At 34.1% G+C, this 21,981-nt stretch overlaps 1 protein-coding gene across 2 annotated transcripts in view; it reads right to left on the reverse strand.

Annotated features, from left to right (window-relative positions):
• Positions 1 to 7,081, reverse strand: part of LOC149169604 (NAC domain-containing protein 18-like) — a 51,996-nt gene extending 44,915 nt beyond the window's left edge. For both annotated transcript variants that reach the window (XM_089428745.1, XM_089428744.1), the window contains exons 1-2: positions 6,743 to 7,081; positions 6,252 to 6,541 (exon numbers count right to left, since the gene is read on the reverse strand). In XM_089428745.1, coding sequence (XP_089284871.1) covers positions 6,252 to 6,541; positions 6,743 to 6,929 — 477 coding nt within the window. In that variant the 5' untranslated portion in view covers positions 6,930 to 7,081. The remainder of the gene's footprint in view (positions 1 to 6,251; positions 6,542 to 6,742) is intronic.
• Between the last annotated feature and the right edge of the window lie 14,900 nt (positions 7,082 to 21,981).

Genomic DNA, 21,981 nt, shown 5'->3' on the forward strand with positions numbered 1-21,981 from the left:
AAACCATTAGTGTATCAAATGTTGTTCCCATAAAAATGTTAAATCTTAACAAAAATAAAAACATGGAATAGGAAAAACAATATGATTTTAAAAATAACTATAATACTCATTATTGAATTATAGAAAAAACAATATGATTTTATAAAATAACTATAATACTCATTATTGAATTTAGATTTGGAAAAGAAAAAACAGACAAGGATGGGATAAAGAATCATCCTACCTAGATATTTTAAGTTATATTTGAAAAAATAAGAGATTTTTAAGTTATGTTTGAAAAAAATAAGAGAGATAAGATAAAAAGAATCATAATATCCAGAATAACTATAATACTCATTATTGAATTATAGAAAAAACAATATGATTTTATAAAATAACTATAATACTCATTATTGAATTTAGATTTGGAAAAGAAAAACAGAAAAGGATGGGATAATTAGCAAAACCATTAGTGTATCAAATGTTGTTCTCATAAAAATGTTAAATCTTAACAAAAATAAAAACATAGAATAGGAAAAACAATATGATTTTATAAAATAACTATAATATTCATTATTGAATTATAGAAAAAACAATATGATTTTATAAAATAACTATAATACTCATTATTGAATTTAGATTTGGAAAAGAAAAAACAGAAAAGGATGGGATAAAGAATCATCCTACCTAGATATTTTAAGTTATGTTAAGTTATGTTTGAAAAAATAAGAGATTTTTAAGTTATGTTTGAAAAAAATAAGAGAGATAAGATAAAAAGAATCATAATATCCAGAATAACTATAATACTCATTATTGAATTATAGAAAAAACAATATGATTTTATAAAATAACTATAATACTCACTATTGGATTTAGATTTGGAAAAGAAAAAACAGAAAAGGATGAGATAAAGAATCATCCTACCTAGATATTTTAAGTTATGTTTGAAAAAATAAGAGATTTTTAAGTTATGTTTGAAAAAATAAAAGAGATAAGATAAAAAGAATCATAATTCCTGGATATTTTAAATTATATGTAGAAAAAAAACAAAAGAAATACGATAAAAAGAATCATAATCCCTCCATATTTGATGTTATCTTTTCACTAACTTAAAACAGAAAATCTTTCACTAACTTAAAACAGAAAATCCACCTTGTAAATGGGATATGAGAAATAGTATATTAGATATCTGACACAAAATGAACTTATTATTTGGATTTTGAGAATACTTTGAAATATATTAGAAGAGTTAGAATTGCATAATTTGTTGGACTTTAAAATATTTTAAAAAATAAATGTTCAAAATATTTGGTATATTTTAAAAATATAGTAATGATTTGGAATTTACAATGGGTGAAATTACTTTAAATAGTGTTGAAAAGCTTCTATAAGCTTTTATACTATTCTAGAATTTGCAATGGCTAAAATTACTTTACCTCCATATTTGATGTTATCTTTTCACTAACTTAAAACAGAAAATCCACCTTGTAAATGGCATATGAGAAATCGTATATTAGATATATGACACAAAATGAACTTATTATTTGGATTTTGAGAATTATTTGGATTTTGAGAATACTTTGAAATATATTAGAAGAGTTAGAATTGCATAATTTATTGGACTTTAAAATATTTTAAAAAATAAATGTTCAAAATATTTGGTATATTTTAAAAATATAGTAATGTTCTGGAATTTACAACAGGTGAAATTACTTTAAATAGTGTTGAAAAGCTTCTATAAGCTTTATACTATTCTAGGTGAAATTACTTTAAATAGTGTTGAAAAGCTTCTATAAGCTTTATACTATTCTAGAATTTGCAATGGCTAAAATTACTTTAAATAGCGTTGAAAAGTTGAAAAGCTTCTATAATATTCTAAAATTTGCAATGGCTGAAATTACTTTAAACAAAAATGTTTAATGAAAAAAAAATTATTGTCCAAAAGATAATTATAAATTAACTAACTTACTTTTGACTATGAAATTACCAAAAAAATTAAAAAAACCCTCATGAAACATTATGAAAGTATTTATAAATTATATCTTCAAAATCAGAAACAGTACACTCTATCATATTTTTTACTACACTACCATATTGTTACATTACCATATTATGATTATATTCTCAACATCAGATATAATAAATATAAAAATATTCTATATCTGCAATGGCTTAATCTACTTTAAATTAGAACACAAATTTGGTGGCTTAATCTACTTTAAACTAGAACACAATTTTGAAGGTCATTTTAACTAGATTGCAAAATGTTACATTACCATATTATGATTATATTCTCAACATCAGATATAATAAATATAAAAATATTCTATATCTGCAATGGCTTAGGTCATTTTAACTAGATTGCAAAATGTTACATTACCATATTATGATTATATTCTCAACATCAGATATAATAAATATAAAAATATTCTATATCTGCCATGGCTTAATCTACTTTAAATTAGAACACAATTTTGATGGCTTAATCTACTTTAAATTAGAACACAATTTTGATGGCTTAATCTACTTTAAATTAGAACACAATTTTGATGGCTTAATCTACTTTAAATTAGAACACAATTTTGATGGCTTAATCTACTTTAAATTTAGAACACAATTTTGAAGGTCATTTTAACTGGATTGCAAATTTCAATTATTTGGAAATATAGAAAAATCCCCCATTTTTATTATTCTGGAAATATATACAAATACTCTAGAATTTGCAAGTTTCTACCATATTCTCCCCATTGTAATAGGTTCAAATTATTTTAAAATAAAATATTTCACGTTAAAATTATTTTAAAATAAAATATTTTATGAAAAAACACACTTTTGATTATGGAATTACAGAAACCTATCCTCTTTAAAATTAAAAAAAAAATTACAAATTTATGAATTAAAAAATTGCAAGTATTTATAAGTCCAAACACACTTTTGATTTTTGATTATGGAATTACAAAAACCTCTCCTCTTTAGAATTAAAAAAAATTACAAATTTACAAATTATAAAATTAAAAGTATTTATAAATCATATAAAAAAGTACGAGTATTTATAATTCATATTTTCAAAATAAAAAACAATACACTCTATCATATCATTAATTATACTATCTCATATTATTATTATATAACTTAATAATTTATAAGTCATAGTAAGAAAGTAAAGTAAAGTAAAGTGTTTGAACCAAGTATTTACCATGTTCCAAGCATGATTATGACTATAAATGCAGGTATTTACCTAATTCAAAGCAAACTATAAGCATATAAACGCAGGTATTTACCTAATTCAAAGCAAACTATAAGAATTTACCATGTTCAAATCATGATTATGTCTATAAAAGCAGCTATTTACCTAATTCAAATTGTGATTATAAATAAGCATCTAACCTAGATTAAGTTAAACATAAGTTAAACATTTCAAATTGTGATTATAAATAAGCATCTAACCTATATTAAGTTAAACATCATGGATGAGGAAGCTTTTTAATATTGCCAAAGCTTTTTAAGCAGTTATTTACCTAATTCAAATTGTGATTATAAATAAGCATCTAACCTAGATTAAGTTAAACATAAGTTAAACATCATGGATGAGGAAACTTTTTAATATTGCCAAAGCTTTTTAATATTGCTTCCAAGCATTTACCATGTTCAAACCATGATTATGTCTATAAAAGCAGCTATTTACCTAATTCAAATTATGATTATAAAATTAAAAATATTTATGATTATAAAATTAAAAATATTTATAAATCATATAAAAAAGTACGAATATAAAAAGTACGAATATTTATAAATCATATTTTCAAATAAAAAACAATACACTCTATCATATCATTAATTATACTATCTCATATTATTATTATAAATTATAAGTCATATTTTCAAAATAAAAAACAATACACTCTATCATATCATTAATTATAATATCTCATATTATTATTATATAATTTATAAAAAACAATCTCATATTATTATTATAAATTATAAGTCATATTTTCAAAATAAAAAACAATACACTCTATCATATCATTAATTATAATATCTCATATTATTATTATATAATTTATAAAAAACAATGCACTCTATCATATCTTTAATTATACTATCTCATATTATTATTATAATACTATCTCATATTATTATTATATAATTTATAAGTCATATATCTTATAAAGAAAGTAAAGTAAAGTGTTTGAACCAAGTATTTACCATGTTCCAAGCATGATTATGACTATAAATGCAGGTATTTACCTAATTCAAAGCAAACTATAAGCATATAAACGCAGGTATTTACGTAAACTATAAGTATTTACCATGTTCAAACCATGATTATGTCTATAAAAGCAGCTATTTACCTAATTCAAATTGTGATTATAAATAAGCATCTAACCTAGATTAAGTTAAACATCATGGATGAGAAAGCTTTTTAATTAAACATCAAATTATGATTATAAATAAGCATCTAACCTAGATTAAGTTAAACATCATGGATGAGGAAGCTTTTTAATTAAACATCATGAATGAGGAAGCTTTTTAATATTGCTAAAGCTTTTTAATATGGCTTCCAAGCATTTACCATGTTCAAACCATGATTATGTCTATAAAAGCAGCTATTTACCTAATTCAAATTGTGATTATAAATAAGCATCTAATCTATGATTAAAATTGTGATTATAAATAAGCATCTAATCTATGATTATGTCTATAAAAGCAGCTATTTACCTAATTCAAATTGTGATTATAAATAAGCATTTAATCTAGATTAAGTTAAACATCAAGATTATAAATAAGCATCTAATCTAGATTAAGTTAAACATCAAGATTAAGTTAAACATCATGGATGAGGAAGCTTTTTAATATTGCCAAAGCTTTTTAATATTGCTTCTCCTAGATTAAGTTAAACATCATAGATGAGGAAGCTTTTTAATTCAACATCATGGATGAGGAAGCTTTTTAATATTGCTAAAGCTTTTTAATATTGCTTCCCAGCATTTACCATGTTAAACATCATGGATGAGGAAGCTTTTTAATATTGCCAAAAGCTTTTTAATATTGCCAAAGCTTTTTAATATTGCTTCCAATTATCATGGTTATCATGGATTAATATTGCCAAAAGCTTTTTAATATTGCCAAAGCTTTTTAATATTGCCTCCAATTATTATGGATTAATATTGCCAAAAGCTTTTTAATATTGCCCAAGCTTTTTAATATTGCTTCCAATTATCATAGATGAGGAAGCTTTTTAATATTGCCTCCAATTATTATGGATTAATATTGCCAAAAGCTTTTTAATATTGCCAAAGCTTTTTAATATTGCTTCCAATTATCATAGATGAGGAAGCTTTTTAATATTGCTTCCAATTATCATGGATGAGGAAGCTTTTTAATGTTGCTAGAGCTTTTTAATATTGCTTCAAATTATAAGGGTAAGGCTTAATATTGCTTCAAATTATAAGGCTTAATATTGCTTCAAATTATAAGGCTTAATATTGCTTCAAATTATAAGGCAGACTTATTCTAATTAAGTGATTAGAATAAAAATATTAAATCTTAAAATATTAAATCTTAAATAAATCATTGCCCAAGCTTTTTAATATTGCTTCAAAATATTTAAATAAATCATTGAGGAAGCTTTTTAATATTGCCCAAGCTTTTTAATATTGCTTCAAAATATAAAACAGACTTAACCTAATCAGTTGATTAGCATAAAAATGTTAAATCTTAGATAAATCATTGGAATAAAAAGGGGGTTAGAATAGAAAGGAAGAAATCTTAGATAAATCATTGGAATAAAAGACTGATTAACATAAAAATGTTAAATCTTACATAAATCATTAGAATAATGATTTATGAATAAAAAAGAAATTAGAATAGAAAGGAAGAAATTTTATTGCATCTGCATGTGAGGAAAAGATAAAAAAAATGTGTGATCTGATAAAGAATTATGGTAACTCTATATTTTCACTAACTTCAAATATAGAGAATCAACTTTGTCGAAGTAAGGAAGAAGTCAACTAACTTCAAATATAGAAGTAAGGATGAAGTCAACTAACTTAAAATATAGAAATATAGAAAATCGACTTTGTCGAAGTAAGGATGAAATCAACTAACTTAAAATACAGAAAGTTGATTTTGTCGAAGGAAGGATGAAGATATATGCAGCGAGCATGAATTCATACTTCTATATAAATTGCTGCTAATTCTAATTTGTATTAAATTTTCAGAAATACTATCTAATAATATGGGAAAATATCAGCTTGAAGAATTCTCACAGGCGCAGATGCGTTTTCCTCGGTTGGCAGAGTTTCGGCGAGGGAGTATTCGTGCATGATCCAGTTGGTCATCACGCCCTCACCGGCCTTTCCTTTGTAAAACACCACCGATTTCTTCACGCCCACTTTTCTCGGCGATGTGCTTCCCGACATACTATCAATGGGTATGTCCGATCCCGTGGCTTTCCAGTAGCCAGAGCCGGCGGCTCTGTTTGGCCTCGCTCCGCTGGGATATTCCCGGTCCCTCCGACTGAAGAAATACCATTCATTCTCCCCGAAAAATGCTTTAGCTGAAACACAGATGAATTACAGGGGTGGGTTCGAAAGGTTAATTAAACATTTATGAATGCCATGGATCCGGAAATCAATTTGCAACAAGAAATGGTTAGCAGAAGTTTAAAATCTGAAATTATCACGGACTGTAACAGAAAATATAAAAGTATTAGGCATACCCATGTGAAGTGAGGTTTAATGGAGGAATCAAAACTTACCGGGTAAATCCCAGGGGTCGTGTTGGTAGGGATCAATGTCTGCAATAACTGAGGCAGGCAGAGGGGAGGAGGATACCTTCTTCTCCAGGTAATGGGTGATGAGTTCCTCGTCGGTGGGATGAAATCTGAAGCCTACAAGCAGCTCTGGCACCGCCTGCTGCTGGAATGCCACTCCCTCCATCGTCATCGATTGATTGCTGAGCAAGCAAGCGATCGTAGAGACGTGTTTGAATTGGGGAGGGCAGTGTCTCTCATTTTATAGTTGCTGGAATGCCACACCCTCCATCGTCATCGATTGATTAATTGCTGAGCAAGCAAGCGATCGGAGAGACGTGTTTGAAATTGGGGAGAGGATTGTCTCTCCTTTTATGGTTGCCGCCCTCCGCATTCTTCCAAACCTGTCAATCGTTGCCGCCCTACGCATTCTTCCAAACCTGTCAATCACAACACGTGCAGCTAGGGACCCACTGATTCCCTCGCGCATTGACACGTTAGCTAACGTGAACAGCAACGTGGCGCCCAGGAAAGCTTGCAAATGCTCGGAAATGTGGACAGGAATCCATCGCCGGGCGAAGGGAGAAAGCCATGACACCCTCGTAGGCACGTGATTGGAAATGTGGACGGAAATCCATTGTCGGGCGAAGAGAGAAACATGCGGTGTGCAGAGAGAGAAATTGACACGTCCACTACTGCAATGTGTGGATGAATTCCTCTGCCATCTGGCCCAACTTCTTTCTTTTTTTTAAATGTTTTGGAATTATTTTGGTGTATATTTACGGGTTTTTTTGGGATTTAATTTTTTTTTATTAAAAAAATAAAAAAAGGAAAATTAGGTCGTTTAGGATTAGTAGTTGGTAATCCTGAAGGGCGTAGAGTTTTATTTTTTTGGATTTTGGATGGTTAATGTTTTAGTGAGCAAAAATAATTTGAAGGCATATTAGATGCTAAAAAAATTTTATTATGTTTTTTTTTTATTTAATTATTTTAATTTTTTTTGTTAAGTTTGGCAGGTTCATTTTATTTTCTATTATATAATAAGCAAGTTTACACCACACAGATTAATTAGGTGCCTCAACTTGTTTTCCCTTCAAGTTTGTTGGCCACGGGTCAGTATTGTAAACCATCCAAAAACATAATTGTTTCAATCTTTCCAGCTAGGCTAGATATGTCTCTATCTCATGTCCAAACACTAAATAACAGTCAAAACTGACATTTGCAACATAAAAATTGCAAAAATTAAAAGTTAACCGCTTAGACCAAAATTATGGATGGGGATGAGTCTAATCCTTTTGTTCCTTCGAGGCAGATGCGACAGGATCTTCAGCTGACGCCCTTGGCATGCCATACAACTCCAAAATGCAAGGGATGTGGCAATCAATTATGTCCATCTTGATATTCTGTTTGTGCAGCTGGAAGAGAATTTTCTCCATGTCCTTCTTATAATTCGGTATTCCTTGAACTGTCACCGCCATACCCACAGATATCTGCTCCATCGCTTTGCCAAATAGACTCTTCATTAACTAATACAAGTATAGCGTTTGCTTGAACTGTGTGATTCTCCCTCGGGTGTTCCCTAGATTCGGAACAAGAGTCCTCCAGTTATCCATCTCTTCCTCCGTCTCGCTTCCTTGCTTTACCTTATCTTCCCAATCTTCCAACAATTTTCATATGGCAGCATTCGTCCCCTCACGGTAAGCCTCTGTTGCTTCAGTGATGAGGTGCTCTACTGATTTCTAACCCCTGTGAGTTTCCGATGTGCTCGGCCCCTTATCTATTTGGGGGGTCGGGCCTCTCCTACTGCATCCACGTCCTCTCACAGCACAGGCCATGACCTATTTGGCAGAGCATTGTTGACACCCAGAAAAAGTTAGATTCAAATTCAGAATTTTCATAATACTCCACCTTGCCTGTTCATGTTTTTCCTCTCCTCCATTTCTCACCACATGCGTGCAGGGGTGGGCCGAAGCCTGCAGATCCCAAAGGGGAGGTTTTTGACCCTTACCCCGTGGCCCTCCATTGTTCCCTTCCCCCTTACTATGGATTGTATGCAGGTCATCCCGCCCCATCTCAAGTCGAGCCCACATGCCCTCCTTGATTCTAGCAGTACGCCTGCAGTGGTTCCATATCCTTGCTCCCTCAACCCAAAGAGAAATGGCTTTGCCTCTCAGGTCCCTCCAGCTAGTTTTCCACTCAGGATTCCTAGCCTTGCCATCAATCCCGAGCAGTTTCTAGCTACCCCAATGGTTTCTTTGCAAACTACAAGTCGTGGTTGCAACCCCAACCCCCTGCCATCAGCTTCCCCCTGCCACTCTCTACAAACCCCGACCCCTCTTGAATTGCGGTGCCTCTATCCAGTATTCCCCTAACCTTAGTTACAGAGTACAGAACCTCACAGCCCCGCAACAAGCTTCCCCCCCCCTCGCAGTCATGGTTTTTACCCATTTGGGAGAAAGTATAGACATAGAACCAAGCCATGGCAAGCAATTGCCTCCCCCATTGCCACCAGCAGCATTCTATTCCCCATATTTTCAGACTCTTTCCCCTCCTTTCCCCCCAGCATAACCCCAACTAGAACATAGATTCAATGCTAAGGCAAAGCCGAATTACATACCCGGTTTATGTAGGCGTCCGTCTGCGACCAAGGTTCATTCCGTTCCGTCGACCTTTCGCCGCTATATATCACCACCCTTCTCCACAGACTTTCACTCATGCGTTGCACGTCGAATGAACTCGCATACTCCACCACCCTGCCTTATTTCCTATCTCGCCACCTTGCCCACTTCCCCCAACAGACATTCATGCCGAAAGACACCACACCCCTTGCCTTGAGCATGCGGGGACGGCAACAATAAGTGAAAGGGTACTATGTATGACTGCACCCAGACTGTCTCGATTAACGACTCGCATCTCGATCAACCAATCAAAAAATACTATTTTAATTTTTAAACTTATCTAACTATTTCAATTTTTAAATTTATTTTATTATTTATTTAATTTTGGAAAATAATATAGTGATAAAAATATTTTAATTTTACTAATTAAAACTACAAAATATCCTAGTTTTACTCATTATGATAGGTATGAACTATCTTATGTAAATTGTAAAAAATATCTTACCTTTTCTCGTTATAATAGGTTTGAAATATCTAAACTAAATTGTTTTAAGAAAATTTGAAATTGTGTAATAAAGAAGAAATATTAATTAAAATATCTTAGCTTTACTTTAATTAATTACAAGTATGAAATATCTTAGCTTCACTCAGGTATGAAATGTCTAAATTAAATTGTTTTATGAAAATTTGAAATTACACTTATGAAATATCTTAGCTTCACTCATTGCAGTAGGTATGAAATGTTTAAATTAAATTGTTTTATGAATGCAAGTATTCTCGCTGAAGCTGCTTGATCATGCTTTCCTTTCCTTGTTCATTGCTTTCCTTCCTTTCTTTTCCTTGCTCCAAACTAGAGTGCTCCAAGAAAACTTTAAGTGACCAAGAGACTGATAGAGAAAGAGAATACTGAGAGAGCTCCAAACTTGAACTTGACAAAGTCCATGAATTGATCCTTAGAATCATTTTTATGCATAAGGCCTCTAATTTCTTCATTTTCCATTATTTTCCTTCAATTTCCTCCTCACATGCAACCTATGACCTTTTACCTTCATTTTCTCCTAATTTCCTTTATTTTGATAAATAAATGTGCCAAAAATGCCCTTTTTCCTTTGTCAATTTTCCTTAGCCAAAACACACATTCAATGATGCCCACTAGGATATCTTTTCCCAACATTCATCTTGGAATAAGTGTCCCTTAACCATGGTCTTATTTTTCTTTTATTAACTTTTATTACATGAATTTTCACGAGGGTTGTTACCTAGAGTGACTTGTTTCTCCAAATGTAGAGGGTCCCACATGAACATGGGATTAAATAAACACCTTTCATTTCTTTGGGATCCAACAAGTCTTTGACAGATGGGAGGTGTTCAAGGGTCTAAAGGTAGAAGAGATCATGTGCTTCCTTAAAATCCAAGTGATCTTGTCGTTGGTACCTTGGATGAAGGGATGTTGAACATTGGTAACGAATTCTCTTTCATCATTTCTTAATTTTGGACCTTTGTTTGCATTCAAGAAAGCTTTGAGTCCTTGTGTCCAACTATAACCATTATTCTTAAAAACTTTAAGGAAATTGGTTTTTCCCTCTTCCAAGTGATCTTTATATGAGACCTTGAGAGCATGAGTTTCCAAATTGTTGAGAACACCAACCTTTTGAACCAAAAAGTGATGGGAGTTAGCATGAAGGTATTGTATAATACTATTCCAAGGGTTTAATATAAATCTATTCGGTTTATTAATCTCTTGGATTTTAATATCAACAATTGCTTACATTTATAATATTAATCCCAAGGCTTTATAATATTAATCCTTGGGTTCTCAATATTAATTCTTTGGGTTTTTAATATTAATCTGTTGGGTTTATAATAATAATCCCTCGGATTTAAAATATTAATCATTTGTATTTAATATTATTTCCTAGGGCCCCGGATGCGGGTGGCGGGACGGCAACGTTGGGCATGCCACATGCTATGCATGGGCTGCCCCGTGTAGACAATACGGCTTCCATATGAAGGCCGTCAACCGGCACTTGAACCCCCAGCTGCGATTAATGGAATTAATGGTGCGGGCGGTAGGTTTATGGATCTGTACAGGGCACTTAATGCGCGCCTGTTTCGAGAGCATGAGGCAGAGCATAACAAGAGCGATGGAGGGCGTAAGGAATGTATGTCTGGAGAATTTGGGAAAAGAAGGAATTGCAGAGAGCCGAGGCGGTGGCAGCTCCGTCGGGTTTCTTGTGGTTACTATCACTGCCATAGCCTCTCTGGTTACTGGTCTTGTAGTCGGTGGCACTTGGCTCAATTGCTGGGTGAGAACCGGAATTGGTCCACCTTGCCACCAAGGAACGGGTCTCAGAGAGGAAATTGGGTACCAGAGAAAGATTTGGGAAGTAATAGGTTCAGTCTTCGACTCCAAGCTCACCTGCACACACACAAGAGCAGAGTCAGTTTCACCATGGTTAAACTCCGTCAGCGACAGCCGTGTAGGAGAGGTCCAGCTAGAGGCTCTTCCTCGCGAGCTCCAGCAGTGGATGAGCATCACCACTGTTGTTGCTGCTATTGCCACCGAAGAGCCAAAGCTACTCCACTTCCCATCAGCCAGTTTTTGGAGGTTGGAAGTGCTAATGAGGACAACTCAGAGCCTCCCTCCTTTGGCTCAGTGGTTTTCACATTGCCAAGTGCTGAGAGCAACCCAGGGCTCAGTGCCCACATCTCAGTTATGTTCACAAGAACTCTGGAAGAAAATGGGGAAGCTGCCCCTCAAAACTCGCAGAAGAAGCAAGCGGAGGGCAAAGGCAAAGAAATTGTCCAAGGAGTACAGGAAGCAGGGGAACAAAGCTCCGCTTTGGAGCCACCAGCGTCTGAGGCTGGACAGCACGAATCGTTTCCTCCTGTGGGACCAGCTCCTCCGGATATTGATGAAGAAACATGGCGAAAGATGTGGGAGGGTAGACCAGAGGGAGAGGGCTGGGCGTATATCGTGGAGGACAACAGCCTTGCCGACGAAGCTGATGCCTTCCTCGCGTCCCTTCCTTCTTCCTCAACACATCGTAAGGATTAAAATTGACACGGGTAATTCTCTCTGGCGCTTTCGTTTTGATGGCTGGCAGTGGATGCCTACATATTCGCCTTCTGTAATTTTGATTGGGAGCTGGTCTGGTCTTACTTTCAGTTGGTCAATTCTCAATTTCAATTTTGTCTGGTTGCTAAGTCAATCACATCTGGCAATTCGCCCCTGGTTGTTAAGTCAATCCCATCTGGCAATTCGCCCCTGCGTGGGTAGTAATGTTTTGAATCCTCTTCCTGGGGCTCCAAGGGGAGCCCGCTGACGTCTAATTCTGGTTTTGCATATGTGGTCTGGTGCTGCCCCTGCGTGGGAGCGTTACTTCTGTGCTTGGTCTGTTTGGTTTTGTGAAGGCTTTCCCGGAGAGGGAGACCTCAGAATTTTGTTCTTGGTTCCCAGAGAGCTACCAGAAGCCCTGGAAGACTTGCTTCACAGTTTGTAATTTTCACTTGTACAGTTAATATATGAATTAGATAGCCTTTATGTAGAAAAAAAAATATTATTTCCTAGGGTTTATAATGCCTTAAGTTTATAATATTAATAATCCCTTTGGTCAATAATATTAAGATCTATTATATTATTGATAATATCAATAATATTATCATATTATAATAATAATAATAATATTATTATTATTATTATAGGTTGCCATTATAATATTATCAAATTTATTATATAATGATAATAATAGTTTATAATATAATAATAATTATTATATTTATATATTTATTAATATAAATATAATATTAATATTAAATCTATAATTATTGACGTCTATTAATATTAATCACATTTAATAATATAATTATACATATAATATATATTAACCATATTTATTAATGTAATTGTGCTAATAATTATAACACAATTTTTTTTAAAAACTTAAACTGTAATTTTAAAATAAATAATAAATATCTAATAATCAATACCATCTTAAAACATAAAAATTACCTTACTTTAATACTATCAATGAAAACTCAATACATTGAAAATAGCTCGCCTTTCAATATAACTTCACACTTACAAACCATAAATGTGTAATAAAACTTTAAACTTGTCATTCAACTATATATATGAATGGCAAAACTAATAGCTAGTCAAAGTGAATCGTTCACCATACTACCGCCTTCGGCAGGGAGTCGCAACAATAATGACGGTGTAGGTCAAAGTGGATGGATGATAATTTGTTGTTGTATTTATCTGAAAGTTATGGAAATTTCAGTTATATTAGAGAAAATTAGGTAAGGATTTTTGTAAATTCAAATTATAGTTATTAAATTTCAAAATTTTAGGTGTTTTACACGTTTTTGATGATGCTGAATCCATTTTTACCATCAAAACACGATTCAAATACTATCTCTACAAAAAATTTTGAATTTTTTAACCCAGCTTCTAACCACTTTTAACCATCCAAACAATTCCTCCACTTAAATAGAATCCTAATTCCTTGTCCATTCACTCTCCATATTTAACACTCCATATTTAACACTCCACTGTATATTTTGCAATGTCATTTTTGTATATTTGGCCAAGTCATCACAAATTTAGGTGTTAGTTATGACTCATATTCGCCACATCATTCTCGTTTTACGTGTTGGTGGAATTTGAACTTTGAATAAAACTTTCCGCGTTTTCCTAGTTAATAGTTAACATGCATAGTATTTTGGTTTAGTAATAGAGTATTGACGGTGCTGGGCGTTAAGTAATGTTTTATTATGAGGAAGTCGTTGATGATTATAATATGTACTATCGTTATCAAAAAGCAAAACCTTAATTACAATACTTTTAATATGTGGATGATAGAGATGGATTGTATATATGTTATTGGATTTGAATTGAAATTTATATAAATATAATTTTATTTAATACTTAAAAGTTAAAAGTTATTGCTGGTTATAATCATATAAATGGATTGTATATATGTTATTGGATTTGAGTTGAAATGTATATAAATATTGTTATATAAAAGTTATTGATTGCTATCATATATATTATAGTTTTTAATCATTATTTTGTAGTGAGTATTAATAGTTATTATATATGGATGATTTGAATATATGATGATTTGGATAGAAGTTATTGATTGTTATAATATATATTATGGTTTTCCATCGTTATTTTGTAGTGAATATTAATAGTGATTATATGTGGATGGTTAGGATTGAATATACATGTTATTAGATTTGAATTACGATTTATTTTGTAGTAAGTATTAATAGTTATTATATGTGGATGATTTGGATAGAAGTTATTGATTGTTATAATATATATTATGGTTTTTCATCATTATTTTGTAGTGAATATTAATAGTAATCATATGTGGATGGTTGGGATTGAATATACATGTTATTAGATTTGAATTAAGATTTATTTTGTAGTGAGTATTAATAGTTATCATATGTGGATGATTTGGATACATGTAGATGATTTGGATAGAAGTTATTGATTGTTATAATATATATTATGGTTTTTCATCATTATTTTGTAGTGAATATTAATAGTGATCATATGTGGATGGTTGGGATTGAATATACATGTTATTAGATTTGAATTAAGATTTATTTTGTAGTGAGTATTAATAGTTATCATATGTGGATGATTTGGATATATGTAAATGATTTGGATAGAAGTTATTGATTGTTATAATATATATTATGGTTTTCCATCATTATTTTGTAGTGAATATTAATAGTGATCATATGTGGATGGTTGGGATTGAACATACATATTATTAGATTTGAATTAAGATTTAATATATATATGATTTTACTTAATAATTAATATTTATTGTGTCCCGGATGCGGGTGATCTCGTTGTGCGATAGGCATGTGGCTCGTCACATGGGCAGGTGTCAGCCCGGACGAGCCACGAATAACCAGGACGCTGGCACAGTTAATACGCCGGAAGGTGAAGTCATTTGGGTTTTAAGGCCTGTCTATTCGGCATTCAATGCGCAGCAGAGAGCGAGGATGATGGCGCTCCATAAACTTGAACCCCCTGCCGCTTTCCTGCATTCCCTCAAGCTGTCCGAGCAAACGCTGGCAGAGAAGGAACATTCTCTGGTTCAGCGTAAGATTTCTCAGAGGAATTCTTGTCTGGAGATAAATTGGGAGATGCAGAGAGAAAGGCCCAGAATGAGCAGTCGTCGTGGCGGTTCCAGGGGTCGAGCCGCAACACAGCGGCCAGTCACTTCGCCTTCCTCCTCGGTGGAAATCACTTCTGAGCAGAATAGGAACCCGAGCAGACTTGCAGGCCGCAGCAATGTGCGTGGGCGGGGAGAAATCATGGATTGTGGTCATGTGGAGCATCCGGCTGTTCGCTACCGGATCCCCTGCACTCTGGAGAACAATACTCTCATTGTCTCAGTCTCGGTGGAACATTGCAGCAGTCTCAGGGGGCAATTGGAAGACCTGAATGTGCCAGTGGTTGACATGCAAGTTCCTCTGGTAGATATGAGGCGGCCAACCAAAGCAGACATTCCCCCATCCACACAAGCAGCTGATGCAGGCCCCAGTGAGCCGGGGCAGAGGACTTTGCTCTCGGACTCGGACGAATCCCAGAAGCTCAAATGTAAAATGAAGGATGATCCATACACATCTGATGATGAATAGCTCAGCCATCAATCTGATCTTCGCTGCCGGGAAAGGAACGCAACTCTCTGTTCGTCTCTTCTGCTCTCTATGTCTGTTTGTCATTCTGTCGGTTTATGGGTCCACTATGTCGGTTTATATGTCTACTGTGTCGATTTATATGCTGTCTATGTCGGAACTATGCACCGTCAAAGGTCGCAATGCTAGTAAGGGTGGTAAGCTGATCCAATTTTTGTAACTGTGTTGCTCTGGAAAGGTCCAATATGGGGAAAATGCCAATCTCTCTGGAGATGCAGGGCCAAGGCCCTGATGTAAAAAATGCTGTAATTTTTGATATTTTGTAATATAAATAGCATAGTCTTACGTAGAAAAAAAAAATATTTATTGTGAAAAGTTATTTATTATTATAATATATAGTATGATGGTCAATAATTAGAGTATTTATCCTACTCAGTCGAAGCAATTTGCAATGGAACTCTCAGTGTTTACGCAGTCAAATATTATTGGGATGATCTATGAGTATCTTAATAGCATATTCACTTTGATACATGCTTCGAGCTGATGAATGACCTGGAGGAAAGTGGAATTTTTTATTTGTATTTATCAATGTATTTGTCTTTTTTTTTTTCAAATTTAAAGCTATTTATCAATGTAGTGTTTTTTTTTTTCAAATTTAAAGCTATGTAAGTTTATAATTTAATGTAATAAATTTGATTTTTATTATTTTATTATTATTATTAAAATTTATTTATTTGCAAAGTGATTAGTTGAGGTATTATTATGAATTGTTTAGTAGTTTTCATTTCTTTTAATTTAGTTTTTTATGATCTATATCAATTACTAGAGTAAACTTTTTTAGGTGAAAATCACATGAAGACTCATTTGTTTGTTGATGTCATCCATGGGTAGTTTGTCGATGTCATCATCCATGGGCTCCTTAGAAATCTCGACAAATGAGCCTTTATGTGATTTTCACCAAAAAAAAAGTTTTCTCTAATAACTTCCATTTCTATTAGTTACTAATTTTTTGTTTTTGTTTTATTTCCTTTTTATTCAATTTTTTATTTTTTTCTTTTTCTTTTTTTATTATTTCTATTTTCATAAATTATAATTTTTCACAATATTTTCATTTTAAAGTGACTTATTATTGTATTAAAAATATATTTTAATAAATTTAATTATAAACAATTATGTACATTAATAAAAATAAAACAAATATAGATATATATATTTTTAATATAAATAATATTAGTTAATCATATTTTTTAATTTTTGATAATGACATTTTTTATGAAATTTTTGTTTTTTTGTTTCATTAAATTATATTTAAACTAAAGCAAGTATCAGCTACTATTTAACTTTTAACATTTTTTTTGGTTACTTTATCTTGAAAACACTAATAATAAGTAAAGCTAAAAAAAATATTAATAAATGTTATTATAGATTTGTTAAACTTTATAGATGACGAAAATAAATAGATGGTTTCTTTTTTTCAATAACAATGAGAGTTTTAATAGTTTCTTGGGTGCGTGCATTATTATGCGGAGGTAGTTGATGTCTGTGGACGTGGAACACTCGATACCAAAACTGGATTGCGTAATGGATGTACATATATGATTTTATGTCGTTATCTTTATAATTATCATTTTTTTTTTTTTAAATGAAGTCCATTTACATTTGCCTAAATTTATTGTTAAAGGTATATGCTTAGAAAGGAAATTAAAGGATTAGTAGTATACTTTAAATTTATGCCTATTAATAAATATTTAAAAATAATTATGTTAGATATTTTAAAATTAAATGGTTGATACTTGTTTTTATTATTTTAAATTGTAATTCATGGAAATGGGACATTTTTTTTTATGGCTTAGGGGAGAATGACTTGAGCTCTGCAACTAAATCTAGGGTTGGTGGTAGGGTTTTGGCATTGAGCACCATGGCGGGATGCGCAGGGGGGATGCTGGTCCTTCCTACAGTCAAGCAGTTATAGATAAAGGCAAGGACACGGGAAAGTAGCGTTTCAAGAAACCTCTGGAGAAGGCAACAGAGGCAAGAAACATGGAAGTATTGGGAAGAAGCAAACCTCATGAATAGGAAGTGGAACAAAAGGAAGCTAGTAAGGAGCAGGTAACAGGGGGCAGTAGTCAAAACCCTACTTCCACAAGGACAATTAGGGTCTGCAAACCCAAGTCGCACATCATTCCTCAAGTCATTTTAAGCGACCCAGCACTACAAGCGCATAGGGATCAGACGAAATATGCAGTCATATGCAAATTCATGGGGATATGGCCAACGGAGAGGGTGCTGCATGCATGGATAAGGAGTCACTGGAAGCCAAAGGGGGAAATACACCTTCATCTGGGATCTAAGGGCTTCTTCACAATAGTATTCACAAGCCTAGAGGATAAAGAGAGAGTGTTTGAAGGAGGAACATATTTCTATGCTACAACAGGCCTCTACATGCGGCCATGCATGATGAACTTTGTCCCGGAACGCGAGACCTTCACATCGGTACTGGTATGGATTAGACTTTAATCCCTCCCTCTGGATTATTGGCTATTGGAATCTATGAAAACAATAGGCAACAAACTGGGGCATTTTCTAAAGATCTTAGAGGCAACTCTGAAAGGAAAATATACCTCCTTTGCCCGGATATGTGTGGAAATGGACTTATTTGGAGCACTTCCGGAAGCGATAATTTTAGAAGTATATGATGAAGAATGGGTGTAGGCAGTGGACTATGAGCACATCCCATTTAGATGCCACAAATTCCATGAGCATGGGCATCTATACAGAGACTGCCCAACCAACAACATGGAGAAAAATGTGAAAATCACTGTGGATAAAAATCTCGAGGGTTTTACCAAGGTTGGGGGCAAAGGGAAAGGCGGAAAGCAACTGCAAAAGAAGACTAATGAGGAAAGACAACCGAGCCACAATAGCTTTAAGATCCTAGAAGAAGAAGAAGGAAACAAAGAAACAAACCAAGACATGGAGAACATTATTACTGAGAAGGAAAGGGATGATAGCATGGAAGATATCATAGATAACAACCAGCAAAAGGAGGATTTTCCAAGTAGTATGGAGATAAATAGGGACCATGAGATGACTCCAAGTGAGGCGGGAATGGAGGACCATGAACTGCAGGAGATTCTAGATAGGGAAAATCTAGATCTAGCGAAATTTTTGGAACAAGGGACGACCAAAGGAGTGGACTCCCTACCAAAAGAGGAATATGATAGGGTTCAACAGCTCTTCCTATGGAGATCACAATCGAAGGGATCTGGAGTCAAAAGAAATCATGAAAGCCAGGAGCATAGAGGGGTCAAGATGATGGAGGAGACACAGGCACAATCTCCAAAGTACCCAGGTAGGAAAAGAGGAAGAAAAAGATAGAATAAATTGTTGAGCGAATGTGGAAAACTATTGATTAACTCAACTAAGATGAAAGATCTCACCAGTTATTCCTTTACAAATATTTCTTAATGAAGCTCACAACCTAGAATATTAGAGGCATAGGAAATAGAAGGAAACAAATAAATCTCAGTAATAGAATAAAAGAAGAAAAACCAGATATGGTTTTTATTCAGGAGACAAAATGTTCGATGGATAAGGTTAGAGAAATTGATAATAAATGGCTAATCAAGTATAAGTATCTAGAGGTTAAAGCAAGAAACTCAGCGGGGGGGGATTCTCATGATGTGGGATCCCTAGAAATTTGGAATCCTGGATGTTGAGGCATCGAGGAACTATCTTTCTTTGGTATGTCAACCTTTAGGTGATAAGGAGATATACATGATCACAAATGTCTATGGACCTCAAAAGTAAGAAGACAAACTCCAGCTTCTCACCTCCCTTGAGGAACTAAGAGCAAGACACCCCAATATGCCCTGGATCTTTGCAGGAGATTTCAATATGATAAGATCTCTTACAGAGAAAAAAGGTGGTATCAGACAGCTAGGTAGAGACTCCAAGGCCTTCCAGAACTTCATAATGAACATGGGGTTATTGGAAATTGAAACAATAAATGGGACCTTCACTTGGAATAACAAGAGGGGAGGGGCTTCACAAGTTGCCTCTAAACTAGATAGATTTATGATTTCAGAGGACCTCTTTCTCTCAGGCCCTGCCATGACAGCTTCTATTCTCCCCTTTGGAGGTTCGGACCATTGGCCTATACAGTTGGAAGCCACTTTTATGGGTACACCAAGAAACAGACCTTTCAGGTTTGAAAATGCCTGGCTCTCTCACCCTAAATTCACCAGTAATATTGACAAATGGTGGAGAGAGGATCTGGACATTCAAGGCACTAGAATGTTCCTGCTTCAACAAAGACTTAAACATATCAAATCCAGGCTTAAATATTGGAACAAAAAGGAATTTGGCAATATCTTCAAAGCCAAAAGAGAAGCTGAGCAGAAAATCCAGGAGATCAATCAAATCAGCATCATAGAGGGCTTTACCGAGGAGTGGAAAAAGCTAGCTGATTCTTTGTAGGAAGAATGGGAAGATAGGTGCTTGCAAGAGGAGATTTTCTGGAGACAGAAATCAAGGATACAGTGGATTAGAGAGGGAGAAAGAAACACAAATTTCTTTCATAAATCCACCATGGATCATAGGGCACACAACAGAATTACTAAGCTCAAAGATTCTCAAGGGAGAGAACTAGTCTCTCACAAAGACATGGAATCTGTCCTTGTACAACACTTCCTCAGTATAGCAGAGGAGCCTCTAGAGGATAGATCCAGGTTCATCAACCATTTCACTCAGTATATCCCTCAGCTGGTCACCAGAGAGGACAACCACAATCTTAACAGGCCAGTGTCAGAAGAAGAGGTCAGTGAAGTGATCAATGAAATGCAAAATGGAAAAGCTCCAAGCCCGGATGGGTTCAATGTAGACTTCTTCAAAGCATGCTGGAAAACAGTCAAACAGGATATCCTTGAGGTGGTGTAAGACTCAAGAAGATCCAAAAAGGTTCTAAAGGCCTTTAATGCGTCTTTCATAGCTTTGATCCAAAACAGGGAAAAGCCATGACTCTGAATGGTTTCAGACCCATAGCTTTATGCAATGTGGTGTATAAAATTATTTCCAAGGTAATTTCTAATAGACTCAAGCCCCTTTTACCAGCTCACATCTTAGAGGAGCAAACGGGCTATGTGGAAGGAAGACAAATCCTCAACAACATCATCCAAGCACATGAGGTGGTACACTCTCTAAAAAGCAACAAACAAGTTGGTATGGTCATTTAGCTGGAACTAGCAAAAGCTTATGACAAGCTAAGTTGTTCTTATATCAGGGCAGTTCTAAGAGTCTATGGCTTTGACCAAAACTGGATAAGATGGGTTATGGCACTAGTCACCATGACCAGTTTTTCTATCCTGCTTAATGGCACTCCTTCAAGACTCTTCACACCCTCCAGAGGTCTCAGACAAGGGGATCCACTCTCACCCTTCCTTTTTGTTCTCATGATAAGTGCTAAGCAGAGCAATTAAAATGGGAAATGCTGAAGGAAGAATCGAGGGCATCAAACTCACCCTGGATGGAGCAACAAAAACTCATCAAAAATTTGTGGATGACACAATGCTGTAGGGCATACCCACAGTCAGGGAAGCCAGAACGATCAAACATATTTTGAATGACTTTGCTATGGAAGCTGGCACAGAGGTAAGCCTTAACAAATAAAAAAGAATTTCTTTAACATTGACATTGCTATTCAGAGAAACATCACCAGAATTCTTGGGTTTCAAAGGAGCCAGCTACCTTCCAAGTATCTGGGCATACCCCTCACAGATAAACCTCTAAGCAAGGAAGAGTGGGAGCCAATAATAAATAAACTTCAGGACAAGATCAGAAAATGGACATGTAGGTCTTTAAATTTGGCGGGGCGCCTTGTTCTCACACAGGTTGTCCTGCAGGCAATTCCCATGTTCATGTTCTCATCTCTCCCTGCTCCTAAAGGAATTAAGCAATATA

The sequence above is a fragment of the Pinus tabuliformis genome, chromosome 4_2, assembly GCF_031772625.1.
Source record: "Pinus tabuliformis cultivar Carrire ecotype Pingquan chromosome 4_2, CPIR1, whole genome shotgun sequence".
Taxonomy (NCBI): domain Eukaryota; kingdom Viridiplantae; phylum Streptophyta; class Pinopsida; order Pinales; family Pinaceae; genus Pinus; species Pinus tabuliformis.